General features: G+C 49.1%; 2 protein-coding genes and 1 pseudogene across 2 annotated transcripts; 2 read left to right on the plus strand and 1 right to left on the minus strand.

The window, feature by feature from the left end:
• Positions 1–2,087: 2,087 nt before the first annotated feature.
• Positions 2,088–3,630, plus strand: LOC136518739 (UDP-glycosyltransferase 87A2-like; annotated as a pseudogene).
• Positions 3,631–6,510: 2,880 nt separating this feature from the next.
• LOC136518312 (uncharacterized) lies at positions 6,511–10,698 on the plus strand. The gene is made up of 4 exons (XM_066511963.1): positions 6,511–6,794; positions 6,931–6,991; positions 9,299–9,443; positions 10,082–10,698. The coding sequence occupies exons 1-4, from the start codon at positions 6,593–6,595 to the stop codon at positions 10,331–10,333; spliced, it is 660 nt and encodes a 219-aa protein (XP_066368060.1). The 5' UTR covers positions 6,511–6,592; the 3' UTR covers positions 10,334–10,698.
• Positions 10,699–11,361: 663 nt separating this feature from the next.
• LOC136517744 (subtilisin-like protease SBT3) lies at positions 11,362–13,906 on the minus strand. The gene has a single exon (XM_066511388.1). It carries the CDS (start codon positions 13,854–13,856, stop codon positions 11,562–11,564), a length of 2,295 nt encoding a protein of 764 aa, XP_066367485.1. The 5' UTR covers positions 13,857–13,906; the 3' UTR covers positions 11,362–11,561.
• Between the last annotated feature and the right edge of the window lie 640 nt (positions 13,907–14,546).

Here is a 14,546-nt window from a genome sequence, read left to right on the forward strand (position 1 = left end):
GGGCGATTTGCAAAAATAGAACTCGAAACAGATTTGACATTGATTCATATTCATAGACATAGATGGATTCACTTAGAACCTGTTTGGCACGGCTCCTCCTGAGGGGCTCCTCTGTTTTTTACTGAAAAACGGCTCCTCCAAGAAAACGTTTGGTAGGGCTCCTCTGGAGGAGCCGGAGCCGGAGCCGGAGCCGGAGAGGAGCCCTGCCAAACAGGTCCTTAGTCATCCATTATTATTATGGATGAAAACGGATCGGATACGAACGGATATCACTTATATTATATTTGTTTTCATATTTCTGTTCGGATTCGGATTTGGACACGGATAGTGTTCGGATACATATACAAATACGGATGGACTCGGTTACGGATACGAATAATGAGTATCGAATACGGTATGAATCAGATTCGGAGAAGGTCGGATACAAATATCTATTAGGATATTGAGTAAAAACAGCATATATATATATATATATATATATATATATATATATATATATATATATATATATATATATATATATATATATATATATATATATATATATATATCCAAGTGGGAACTTATATATGGGTCAGCTAGCTTAGCTAGGGCTATAGAGGATTGGGCCGTTTGGTCAGGAAGTAATATTTTGGCTCAATTCCAAAAATCACAATTCGATACAAAAAAAACAAAAAATTATTGTTTGAGGCCCTAAACAGATTCAAATGAAAATGTTCTAATCAACAAAGTTTCATAACTTTTTGGGATCTAAAACTTTCATTTTGGTTGTTTCTCCATCTGAGATTCTGAGGTCGTTTGAAAAATCCAAATTTTAAATTTGAGAAATTCAAACGTAGTTTTTCTTGACAAGATGATTTCAAATAAAAAAGTTTTCAACTATAAAGTTTCATAAATTTCTAAGATCTACAACTTTTATTTTAGTCATTTGTTCATCCGATATAATGGTAGTAACATTATTCACGAATCTCACACATCTCTCTTATAGTTTATGAAACTACCAGAGAGATGTAAATTTTGTGAATAATGTTACTACCACAATCTCGGATGAACAAATGACTAAAATAAAAGTTGTAGATCTTGATGAGTTTTATAACTTTTATGTTCATGACTTTTTCAGCTGAAGTCATTTAATGTTTGAAAATGACGTTTGAAGTTGCTATTTTTAAAAATTCAAAATTCAAATAAATAGAATACAGTCACATGAAAAGATGAACACAATAATAGCTATAAGAACACAATAAATTGATAGAACATGATTTTAGAAAATTTTAGAAAAAAAAATTATCAAATTTGAAGTTAGTACGAGGGAGAATAGCTAGTTACAAGTTTTAGCCAAAGATTAAAAAGAAAAATAGGTGTTCTTTAACCATTTCGAAATTGAAATTCAAATAGCATTTTGAAGCACTAAATGATTTCAAATGAAAAAGTTGTAAACAACAAAGTTTCATAACTTTTTGAGATCTATAATTTTTATTTTGATCATTTCTCCATCCAAGGTCGTTTGAATAATATCCGGATAATATCCGTTTGAATAATATTCGGATATATCCGATACTTAACCGGATTATCCGATATCCGCCGGATATCGATGATATTACATTCGTATTTGATATCCGCCTAAGATATCCGTTTTATTATCCGTATTCAAAAAAAAATACGAATATTCAAGTAACTATCCAGATAAGTGTTCATATTTGTTCGATCGAACGGACGGTCGAATAAATATCCATACCGTTTTCATCCATAATTATCATGATAATTAAGGAGTTCTTTCGAGTGTTATTTTTGCAATTTTTTCGTTTTGTATGGGGTGATCCGTGTTTGGGGATTCGGGCGGATCGGCTCTCGGGACGGGGTGAAAGGAGCGGATGCGGTGGAGCTTGTTTGTCACGATATGCTGTGACAAATACCAATGTCCAATCACTCAGTTAGCACTCCAATTTCCACCGCATCCAAAACGGACTATCCGATAACCAAGTTGCACTTCTCGAGTCCATTGGCACTTATGCTCCTTGCCATTCTTCCCCTACTTCCTCTACAACTCTTAATCCCTAGCAGCTGATGCTGACCAGTAACCACTGACCAGTAGCGATGAGCTCCATGCCCACGCCTCCGTGCCACGTCGTGGCTGTGCCGTACCCGGGCCGCGGCCACGTCAACGTGATGGTGAACCTGTGCCGCCTCCTGGCAGCGCGCGACGGCGTCACCGCCACCGTCGTCGTCACCGAGGAGTGGCTCGGTCTGGTCGGTACCCCGGCGGCGACCTTGGGCCCACGCGTCCGCTTCGAGGCCATCCCGAACGAGGTCCCCTCTGAGCACGGGCGCGCCGGTGACATGGTCGGCTTCGTGGAGGCCGTGTAGACCCGGATGGAGGCGCCGTTCGAGTGCCTCCTCGACCAGCTCCTCGCCGCGCCGCTGGCGCCCGCGGCCATCGTGGCCGACGTGTTCGTGCCGTGGACCGTCGCCGTCGGCGCACGGAGGGGCGTGCCGGTATGCGTGCTCTGTCCGCTGAGAGCCACCGTGTTTGCGGTGCAGTACAACTTCCACCGCCTGCCACCCGCGGCGGACGACGGCGGCAGCACTTCGCCGGTGAACAAGACCTCCGGTACGTACGAGTTCTTGCCCCTCAGAATTCAGACCTTCTTCTTCCCCGTTCTAACACTGCTCTTCTTTGGTCTGTCGTCATTATTTCTGCACAACGATCTTGTGTTTCCTGTGCAGATGGCACTGATCCTTACTTGGTCGAATACTACATCCCAGGCACGAAATCAATCAGACCAAGCGACCTTGCGCCCACAAACACCAACAAGACGATGCGAGCAAAAACGCTTGAAGCCTACTCTGCTCTGCGAAATGTGCAGTGTGTCCTCTTCACATCTTTCTACGAGCTCGAGAGCGACGCCATCGACGCCCTCAGGCACGAACTGTCATGCCCGGTGTACGCAGTAGGCCCTTGCATCCCCTTCATGTCACTCCAAGTCCAAGAACACCATGCCGACGCGGCGGAAAGAGTAGGCTACACAGCTTGGCTAGACTCACAACCAGTGGGCTCGGTGCTCTACGTCTCGCTTGGCAGCTTCCTCTCAGTCTCATCCGCCCAGCTCGACGAGATCGCCGCCGGCCTAGCCAAGAGCAAGGCCAGGTTCCTGTGGGCTCTCTGCGACGCCGACGCGCGCTCCCACGTGCGAGGCCTCATCGATGGACGCGACGCCGGCGTCATCGTGCCGTGGACCGATCAGCGGAGGGTGCTCTGCCACCCTTCGGTCGGCGGGTTCTTCACCCACTGCGGCATGAACTCTACGCTCGAGGCAGTCTACGCCGGCGTGCCCATGCTGACCCTGCCTATAGCGTTCGACCAGCCGTTCAACAGCCGGCTTGTCGTCGAGGTGTGGAAGACTGGGCTTGGTCTCAGGGAGAAGGCACGGGCCGACGGCGTCGTAGAAAGAGAGGAGATCGCCGCGGCAGTGGACAGGCTCATGCGTCGCGACACGGTGGAGGCCGAGGACAGGTTGAGGAAAGCCGCGCTGCTGAAGGATGCGGCTCGCGCTGCGTGTGAAGAGGGTGGATCCTCGTGGAACGATGTCACGTCTTTCGTCAAGTTCATTTCGGAGTGAGATCAGCTATAAAAAGTCGCGACCTGTCGTGTTGAGCGTTGAGGTTGTTGATTCTTAGTGACCAGTGAGTCAGTGTGATCTCTGAATGTTTACACAGAATGACAGGAACTTCAGAGTAGCAGTTTCACCGAAATATCCATGTGCTATCAAATACAATCTCAGCTCAGCCCGGCTTACATGACAACCAAACACGCGAGGTTGTACCATAGGAGCCCGGCTTAAACAGGCTAGTCAACCGTGCCGGACAGGACTAGGGAAATAAACAGAAGAGTTACCATTAATTTATAATTTTTTATCCCTTTGTTGTCGTCACCGTTACATATATGGGTTTTTGTTTCCTTAACTGTAATCTATTTAGATAATTTGTTTCCTTAATTGCCATTGACGGAAGGAATGCTCTTAAGGAATGCCATTGTTTCCTTAACTGCCGCCGTGCCCTTAAGGAATGCTCAATGGCAATTAAGGAATCAAATTATCTAAACAACTGACAGTTAAGAGAGCAAACCCCACATATGTAGCAGTAATGGCAAGGAAGGGGAAAAAAGAAATTTGCTATATTTCTGTTGACGTAAAACTTTGATTCATCTCTGTCAGATTCTGTACCATTCATTTTGTTTGAAAAATCGTGCCGTTCTCTGGGCGGACTGTCTGGCCATCAACTGATAGATTTGTTCTGTCAAAATCTGTCAGATTTTGACTAATAAGGTCTCGTTCGCTTGGAGAAAATTTGAAGGAATCTGGATGAATCTAGAGGAATTTGTGAGAAGAAAACACTGTCCCGGGTGAAAAAAGAAGCGGATCAAGCCGGGTTTAAAGGCATGCAAACGGGGCCTAAAAAGATGACAACTCAGCAAAAAAAACTGACTTTGTACTGCTAGGTTCAAAACTTTGAACTATCGCATTATAAACTTTGTACTGCTAGGTTCAAAACTCTACACTCAGAATTTATAAACATTCAACTATGGCATTACAAACTTGGTACTTTCAAAACTTTGAACTATCACATTTGTCAGTGCGGAAAGTGATCAACAAGTAAATATTTATAGTTTTGCCGTACGTTGTGATTGGAGGTGGCATAGCACTCAATGACACAGGGTTTATACTGGTTCAGCCAACGTGCCCTACGTCCAGTCTGGGTCAGTCGGTGACTTTATTCCTGAGCCCAGGTGCTCGAAGTTTGCAGTGGGGTTACAAACGAGAAGGAGAAAGATAGGGTGTACAAGAGGTCCGACCGGAAGTGCTGAGAGCGACAAGAGCTCCGCTATGAGCTAAGTATTCAAACGTGTGCTTGAGGTCCGAACTTAGCGGTTCTATGATTATGAGCTAGTGAATTTGATCGATCTAATGAATCTGGAATCACTTGAATCCCCTGGGAGAGAGCACATCCCCTTTTATAAATGAAGAGTATGGCCTTACAAGTGAGAGGGAGAGAGTACGTATGCTTCTAAATCTTATTGCCCACGCCGGCAGGTACAATATGATGGTAGGCGCCCACAACACTGTTGGATGTCGGATGCATGTGGGAGGTTACGTTGTCATGTTTCGAGTATGGCAGATGTCGATACCTATATATATTATTGATGCCAAGAGGCATATGAGGAGTTTCACCATGTTCATTCGGTACGGCAAAATTCGGGGTCCACAACACTGTCGATGCCCAGAGGCATGTAGGGGGCCTTACCGTATGGGAGTTAATAGTGCCCACAATACTATAGGTAAAATGTCGGCGCCTACAATACTGTTCATGTCAGGGTGGATACAGAGTACTGTTCCTGCAGGTGTACATGGTACGGTCCCTGGTATCGTGGTTTGACTTGAGCGCCTTGCCTTGCTTTCTCCGTTCGTTCCTTGGTCCTTTCCGGGCGGGCGTCTCCGGTCGGTTGGTCCCAATCGGCTCTGGTCGCGCCAGTCGGAGAAGAGCAGTGAGTAGGGTCTTTGCATACTCCGGTCGGAGGCGTGAGGTCGGAGTCGGAGGTGGTGCTTTGCTAGGCCTTCCAGTCGGAGAGGCTGTCCGGAGGCGGCTGGAGTCAGAGCGAGCGCTCTGCTCGGAGGGGTGGGCCGGAGTCAGAAAACGGGTGCCGCTCCTCCTCAGTCAGACCTTTCGATCGATGATTGGGTCGCCCTTCTGGCCTGTTGTCCGGATACTTGGGCCGGCCCATGAGTTGCTTGCTGTCTTCTTGGGCCGAGCCTTTGTTGGGAAACTGGTCCACGAGGGACCCCGGGTTTATGAACCCGACAACGTTATATACTTTGCACTGCTAGATTCAAAACTTTACACTTAGAATTTATAAACTTTCAACTATGACATTACAAACTTTATATTTCTATAGGAACAAAACTTTAAACTATGACATTATAAACTTTTGTGTGGCTAGGTTCAAAACTTTACACTTAGGATTCATAAACTTTCAAACTATTGACTTTTACAAACTTTGTACGTTCAAAACTTTGAACTCAAACGCAAAATTCAACATATATAAAACCAACAAAACTATCGATAGATTTATGTGTATTATCTGTCTAATTTTCTTTCGGTGAGCTGTCTTCTTTTTTGATTGGCCAAACATCTGACAGATTTGTTGTTGTCAAATCTGTCAACCGGTGTACAGAGTCACCCAAAAAATACAAATTGATGGAATTATGGAAGTTAAGAAATATTATAATTTTTAATGGCAACCAAAGATTCATTGTAAGCGACGTCAACGAGTCTCAATAAACAGCCCCAAGATAGGCGGCGGACAGAAAAATTTTGGAGTTTTTCCCTGATCCAAATTGGGCTGAAGTTTCCAAAGCCCGGCTGAAAACCCTGTTCCGACTTCGACCTTGGCCACCTGCCCACCTGACCAGACCACCTCGTACGCATCGGCAGGCATCGCGTCGCGCCCGCCGCCATCTTCCCCTGCCCTGCTTCAACTTCAAAACAGCACGCGCTTCCGCCCCCCTCCCTCCCTGCTCCCCCCTCCTCTTCCCCGCCGATGGAACCCGCGGCCATGTCGAGATCCCCGTGCTCTATCATCTCGCCGGCCTCCATATCGACCGCCCCGCTTCTCCCCGTACGCCTCGCCGTCCGGCCCCGCCGCCGCGCGCCTGCTTTCGTCGCGCCCTCCGGCAGGCCGCTCGTCGCGCGGCGCGCCGTGGCCGGAGAGAAGTTCGAGGCCGAGACGCCCATAGAGAAAAGTCGGTGACTATACTTCCGCTTCTCCTTGCTATGCCTGTCGTTTCATTTGTATTTGTGTTGTGTGTTTGCTGTTGCTTTTCGGACATGTTTGATACTGATGCTTGTGCTTACTGGGGCGGTGTGATCCCCTTTCAGGATTCCCTGCCTTTCCAACTTTCATGGACATCAACCAGATCCGTGACATCCTGCCACATAGGTGAGTCACTTATTGTGGGTGCTATTTGTTCATTGTGGCTTACTATGTGCCTAGATTTGCTTAGCAGATGTCTAAAAATGTGTGAAATGCAGGTACAGAACTTCTTAATCAGAACTTTAGGGCTTTGCCAGTAAAAAATGCATGACGTGTATGTTGTAAACGGGCTGTTAGATTTTTTAGCCTAAGAATTAAATTCTGATCATGTGATTTGCTTGTATATTGTATTGCTTTGAATTTATAACGAACTTCCTACCTATGAAGCTGACTATTTGTCTGACTTCCCTCCTCTGATGGATTCACCCCTGTTATTTTGATTTGAGTTAATGTCTTTACCAGTCATGTGGATTGTGGAAATGAAATAAATAAATAACTCTGCACTACTGTCATAAAAAGGATAATCATTAACATTTCTTAAAAAATAGTTATGACCAAATGGCACCCTTTCTGGCTTCGGTTGTAAGTGTGTTTTTGACCAATGCTCTAAAGAAAACCTTTCAGAGCTGTGTATGTGCATATGGAAATGTTCAAGTTAGCCTAGCTACTGCACATTTCAAGCCTTCTAAGTTTCTTTTTGAACAGTGAATGACATTAAATTTTTAGGCTAACCATGTATATATTTAGTCATACAGAAGTGATGCAACTAGATTTTTTTTTATTTCAAGTTCTTATGGTCATGATTCTTTTATTAGTAAAATTATCATACAAGAGATATTTGTAATCAAGTTTCAATTTGGAAGACCATACCAAGTCAAGTTGCACCTTGTAAAATTGAACGCACTAAGTGCTTTTTTGTGTATTTCCTAGCCATAATGATGATGCTTCATAGGTGAATGAGTAGTCGGGTGCTTGTTGGTTACCATAGTATTCAAATAAATGGAGTCTAGTAATTTTATCTACTAAACTTGTTTACTGACTCCCCCTAATCTAGCCACAGAACTCTAAGAAACCTTGTTACTATATCACAAAAGCAAAGGAAATCATATAGGATCACTTTTATCATATACATATGCAATGTTTTTAAGGCGTCGCTTTGGCGTCGCCTAATCGGCAAGGCGCTACAGGCGGGACGACTTGGCGGATGACTCGCCTCAGATTGGTATGGCGTCCGCCTTACTACCATGGCGTCCGGAAGTCGTCGATTTGGCGTCTGATTCGTCGAAACCGAGCAAGGCGGGCGCCATACAGGGATGGCCACGGTAGGAAAACGCGGGCGCGGGAGAAAGGACGGGGAAAGTGCAGGCGCGCGGGAGAGAGGAGTGCAGGAGAAATCAGAGAGCAGAGAGAGGAGCGCTCGCAGGGAAGACGGACCTACCTGCTCGCCCGCGCGAACGCGTTCGCCCGCGCCGCCGGTAGAAGCTGCTGCCGTCGAGGCTCCGCCTCCCCCTCCCCGCGGGACGCCACAGCAGACAACTCGCCTTACGGGGAGGTCTCTGTTCTGGGCGGCGGGAAAATGCGTGAGAAGGATTGGAAACGGCGGGGAAAACTGAGAGAGATGGGGTGCGCAGGAGAAACAGAGTGCGCCGGAGGGAGAGAGAGCGGGCGCGCAGGAGATTCACCAGCAGGAGAGCAGGAGGGGAACCAGAAGCCGCAGCTCGCCCGTGCGGACGCGTTCTCCCGCGCCGACGGGAGAAGTTGCTGCCCGCCCGCCGCCGAGCTGTGCGGCCGCCTGTGCGGGCTGCGGCCATGTTCCCCCAATCGGCGCTGACCTACAACATCTTGCCTCCTCTGTTCCTCCATCGAGCTGCAGCGTCCAAAGCCCTTCTGTTCCTCCGTCTATCAAGCAAGACGAGCAGCACATCTGGAGGAGAGAGGGAAGCAAGAGACAGAGAGGGGCGGAGGTGGAGCGGCAGTGGAGAACGAGAGAGAGAGAGAGAGAAGTGCGGCGGCGCTGGAGAGAGAGGATTGGGAGTTCTAGAGATGAAGCAGGAAGGTCAAAGGTGAGGGGTATATGGGCTGCCTGGTGGGCTGGGCCAGACTACTTGCTCCTTCTCCTTTCTTTTTCCTTTTTCCTTTTTTGTTTTTCTTCATTATCTACCACTCTAAGCTGCTCTTTTAAGATTCCCTTAAGATGTTAAGGCGTCGCCTCGCCTCACGCCTTAGTCGCTTAAGCGTAAGGCGGTAGTCAGTCGCCACGCCTCGCCTTACCGCCTTAAAAACATTGTACATATGCATATAAAGATCAGTCAATGGAAGATCCTTCTGCCACCAGCCACCACCACCATTTTTTGTTTCTGTAAGTAGTGAAGATACTCGACTTTCCAGTTTTTTGTGTTTAAGTGCCTCTATTCTTTGTTGATATGCATGTAGGTTCCCGTTCCTTCTGGTTGACAGAGTTATTGATTACAAACCAGGAGAATATGCTGTTGCAATCAAGAATGTGACAATAAACGATAACTTCTTCCCAGGACATTTCCCTGAACGGCCCATAATGCCTGGTGTTCTCATGGTTGAGGTATATAATATTCTCGTTATTTTTTCCTTTTTTGATACCTATATTGCCTACTGAGATGCAATTGTTTCATCATTATTGACGTGTAGATTAAATTGGTGTTGCATCACCATACATTTTTCTGAAACTATACTGGTTGAAATCTTAGAGTGCCACTCTTTTTGGTCTAATTCAGAACAAATTTAGTTGAATTCACCATTCGCATGTGTACTATGAATTGATGAATGCTAGACCATTGGTGCTGGATCTTGTCATTCAGTAGCTCTATTCCAGCATTTTCATACCTTTTAAAAGTGAAGCTACTGATGTCAATCAAACACGTAGTTTCAGATTGTTGCAGAATGAATAAACGGACATAGACAATCAACTGCAAGTTATACTTGTAAGGGATCAGTATGCATGACTCAGGTCTATGTTTTTACATATAGGATGTAAGCTGAGGTAGCAAGTATGGTAATTCTGCTGCTTGATGCATTTTGGAATAACAATAGAATAGAAGGTCCAATTTTGATATACATGTTTATGTATGCAGCATCTGTTCTGCTCTGTGTTTCTTCTGAAGACATTACAGCTGCTTATTGTCTCAAACAAACAGCTTTCTGATTAATTGGTATGAGACAATTGTTGACCATGATTTGCAGGCAATGGCCCAGGTTGGAGGAATAGTGATGTTGCAGCCTGAAGTAGGTGGATCTCGAGAGAACTTTTTTTTTGCAGGGATTGATAAAGTGAGGTTTCGGAAGCCTGTGATTGCTGGAGACACCTTGATCATGAGAATGACTCTGATCAAGCTGCAGAAGAGATTCGGAATTGCAAAGATGGAAGGGAAAGCTTACGTTGGTGCCGACCTAGTGTGCGAAGGAGAGTTCTTGATGGCTACTGGATCAGAGTGAAGGCTGGAGACGCATCAATACTGGATCAGAGTGAAGGCAGGAGACCTAGTATTGCAGTTTTTAGTGTGAATCAACTTTCCAGCTTAAGTTTTAACTGTCTCTGTAATAGCGATGTATTGTCTTTGCCTTCTAGTCTTGGTCGAGTGCCGTAAGATCAAAATCGGACATGGTAAACAAATTTTATTAAAAAGAAATATGTGTAACAGGGCTCTAAGGTTTACAACTACTGTCGATGGAACATATAGAAACTCATTCGTTGCCCTTGCCGTTGTGGGAGATTAAGGCATCTTTGTAAAGCGTGAAACATTTATTTCCTGTTTCCCACGTTTTTCCTTTGAAAATAAATTGATTCTGTGAAATTAATATGTTCCAAAGGGGTCCTAAACAGAGGGGGCGTAACCCCTTGTTGGTTGTCCGTTGGTGTGAGGTGTCACCCTTTTCTCTTGCCAGCCAGTTTTCTGTCCCAGTCCCAACGTACAGTAAGCACCTCTAAAATTCTCGTTAGTTACATGGAAGAAAGGCTAATCATATAAATTTTGGGTTGCTTTGAGTCGTGTTGGTAAGGTGACATACAGTAAGCCCCTCTAAATCGTCATCCATTTTTAGAGGATTACATGGAAATTAAAGCATGAGCATCTCTAGCAGTAGGAGAATACTCCAACACCAAAAACTAGTTATTGGAAGAGATACAAAACGTGTTTTGGCATTTCAAAGGTCTTTTCTCCAGCAGAATGAGAAAATCCAATCCCCAATAAGAAAAATAGTGGATTGGGGAGGAGAGGTCTCCCCCTTTATTTGAGGAGTGGGAGGCTATGATTTGAGTTACTGAGAATTTTTTTTTTCTCGTTAGGGTTGGGTTTGGAGAACTGCTGGAGCTACAAGACCTCCAAAATAAGAGTTTTTCTCATTCGGGGTTAGAAAAGGGGACTGCCGTCTACTTAGCTACAACAAGATCATCTGGGATGCTTCATTTTCTTCTTCTTTTTTCATCAAGCGGAACTTTCGACACTGAAAGAAGCATTTGAGTACCTAAATGATGGACGTATGATGATTAAAAGGTCAATAACTGTAATCACTTGCAATGAAGCCCATAAATGATGTATGGTTTTATGCAAAGCAATTTTCGTACTGAACAATTCTGTATGCTCAGTTGTTGTCAAGCTAGCTTTACTTGCCTCAAGCTTATCGACTTGATGAACAAATATAGTATATGCTATACGTCCGGATCCTAAAACTGATCTGAGCTCACGGTAGTTGCGACAATGGGACTTCCGACGGTGTACTTGCCCGCGTCGTCCACCCACGTCAACGCACCATGCAACACATCTCCGCTCTTGTTCGTCATCTTCCCCCGGATCACAAGCGTGTACTTCTGCTTCTCGTTCTTGCCGCCGAAGGCCAACTTGTCCGGACTCACGGTCACCGTCAAGCCACTCAAGCCCGTAACTTTGGCGCTGTAGCTCGCAGGCCCGTCGCCGACGTTGGTCACGGTTCTAGTGAACGTGCGCTCGACAGCCCCGCCGTCGGCGTCGAAGAACGCTATGAAGGACGGGTAGTTGAGGTCGAGGGACGCGCCGGTGCAGTCGACGGCGTACGACGGCGACTGCGCGACGGTCTTGATCTGCGCGGCGGTGTAGTTCATGGCGCACATGAGCTTGACGTAGTCCCCCGGCGCGGCGTCGTAGACAAGGCCCGGGTCCACGGCGCGGGTGGGGTCGATGTGGCCCGAGCCCATCGCCAGCGGCGACGCGGGGTGGTTGCGGTTGCCCATGTCCTTGATGGACGCCCCGGTGTTGTCCAGCGCGCTGGCCGTCGTCATCATCGCCGACCGGACCATGGCCGGGCTCCACTCCGGGTGCACGGCCTTGAGCAGCGCGGCCACCCCGGCCGCGTGTGGGCACGCCATGGACGTGCCGGAGATGATGTTGAACTTGCTGTACAGCTGCGTTGATCCGACGAAGGCTACGCTGATGTTCTCCGCCCACGAGGCCAGTATCAGCGAGCCCGGCGCCATCAGGTCTGGCTTGAGGACCGTCGGGCAGCTCCCCGACGGGCCGCGCGACGAGTACGCCGCCACCATCGGCGCCGGCTTCGTTCCCAGGATGGTCACCTCGAACTTGATCGCCGCCTTGGGCGCGCGGCTGCTTCGTATGTACTGGAGCAGCAGGGGCCCATCTTGCGGGCTCAGGATGACGCCCGGGAACGAGAATGACTCATAGAGCACCCTGATGGAGTCGTTGGATAGGAACAAGCCCGCGCGCACTTGGGCCAGTACCAATGCAGAGACGGCGTCGCCCAGGGAGGCGGTGGCGTCGCAAAGGACGACCTTGTCGCGGTTCTTGGAGAGCAACGTGAAGTTGTCGCACGCGTCGAGGAAGACGAGCGTGGTGGCCACGAGCGCGATCGGGCTGCCCGGGTACAGTGATTCGCCGATGACGGTGGTGCCGTCGCCGAGGGTCACGACGCCCGAGAACTCCCGGTCCACCGTACCCGACGCGACGGTAAGCGTCCACGGCGTGCCATTGTGGAGGAATCCGAGGTCGGGGCCTTCGTTGCCCGCAGAGGTCGACACGAACACGCCCCGCTGCATCGCGGCGAACGCGCCGATGGCGATGGGGTCCTGGTACAGCGGCTGGTCGTCAAAACCGAGGGAGAGGGAGATGACGTCGACGCCATCGGCGATGGCCTGGTCGATGGCGGCGAGTACGTCGGACGGGTACGTGCCCTCGTCCCAGAGCGCCTTGTACATGGCCACCCTAGCGCGCGGCGCCATGCCGCGCGCGGTGCCCGGAGCGTAGCCAAAGAAGGACGCGCTGGCCACCGGCGAGCCGGCGGCCGTGGACGAGGTGTGCGTGCCGTGGCCATCGGTGTCGCGCGGGGAGTTGACAGCAATGGTCACGTTCTCGTTGGCGACGAGTCCCTTGTTGAACTTGCGCGCGCCGATGAGCTTCCGGTTGCACGCCTTGGCGCCATCGAACGCCGTGCCGGACTCGCAGACGCCCTTCCACCGGGCGGGCACCGGCGCGAGCCCGTCGTCGCGGAAGCTGGCGCTCTCGGGCCACACGCCGGTGTCCACCACGCCCACGATGACGCCGTCCCCGTACCCGGCCTTCTCCCACAGTCCCCCCGGCGCCGCGCTGACGCCGAGGAACTCGGGCGTGTGCGTCGTGTCGCGGCGCACCACCCTGGCGTCGTCGGGGTAGCACGACACGAACCCGCGGGAGCGCCTGAGCGCCTCCAGCTCGTCGCCCCGCAGCCGCGCCGCGAACCCGTGCGCCGCGTGGTCGTACACGTAGTACATCTCCGCGCCCGGCGCCGCCGCGGACAGCGTGGACTCGTACCACTGCTGGTGGCTCGCGAACGCCCGAGGCATGGCCGACTTGTCCATGTGCACAATGTACGCCGTCGCCGCCGCCGCCGACGCGACCGGCGCGCACAGCGTCGCGAAGGCGAAGGCGAAGCTTGCCAACGCCAACAGCCACGGCCACGCCATGCAGCGGAGCGTGACTATGATGGCCGCCATTCCGTCCGGCACACGATTGTGAGACGCGCTGCGACGGCGTGCACCGGACCGGCTGCTATTTAACGATGGGGACATGACAGTATGCCACGTAAGACGTGGTTACATTGTGCATAATGGATGCTCTCAATAGTTTGACGATGGACCGTACCGGATCGATCCGGTGGTTGCCTAGTCCCTGTTGGGGAACAGCCCGGCGCGGCGCGAGCTAGGCTAGCGCCTAGCGGCGGAATGGGCACCGTGTCGCGCGCTTCGGCTTCGGCCTTCGGGCGAATTGCGATTTGCGAGCCGAGGCACGCGGTGGGAGCTGGACGATGTGTCGTGTACTGCTGTACCCGCAACTGCGTGCTGCAACTTTACAGGCGTATGGCTATATGATAGCGTATGGTGCAGCTACCGTCGTGCATTGCTTGCTATGTCTTTGGCATGTTCCTATGATCAGAAAGCAACAAACCTTGATAATTTAGTGATGATTCTACTGGAGAGTTGCCTAGTCTTGACAACACGAACGAACAAAATAGCGGCGATGGAACATGCAATAAGCTCGTAAGTCGTAACTGTGATTTATCGAAATCGAACAATGTCCGGGTGGACAACTTGTACAGCAGGTCGATCGTTGAGTGGAGTGTGCACTCGTCATGAACTTCCTAAAAAGAAAAGAACACAGTCTAGTCCTACAGCCACAGTAATTAC

Source organism: Miscanthus floridulus, chromosome 17, assembly GCF_019320115.1.
Source record: "Miscanthus floridulus cultivar M001 chromosome 17, ASM1932011v1, whole genome shotgun sequence".
Lineage (NCBI taxonomy): Eukaryota > Viridiplantae > Streptophyta > Magnoliopsida > Poales > Poaceae > Miscanthus > Miscanthus floridulus.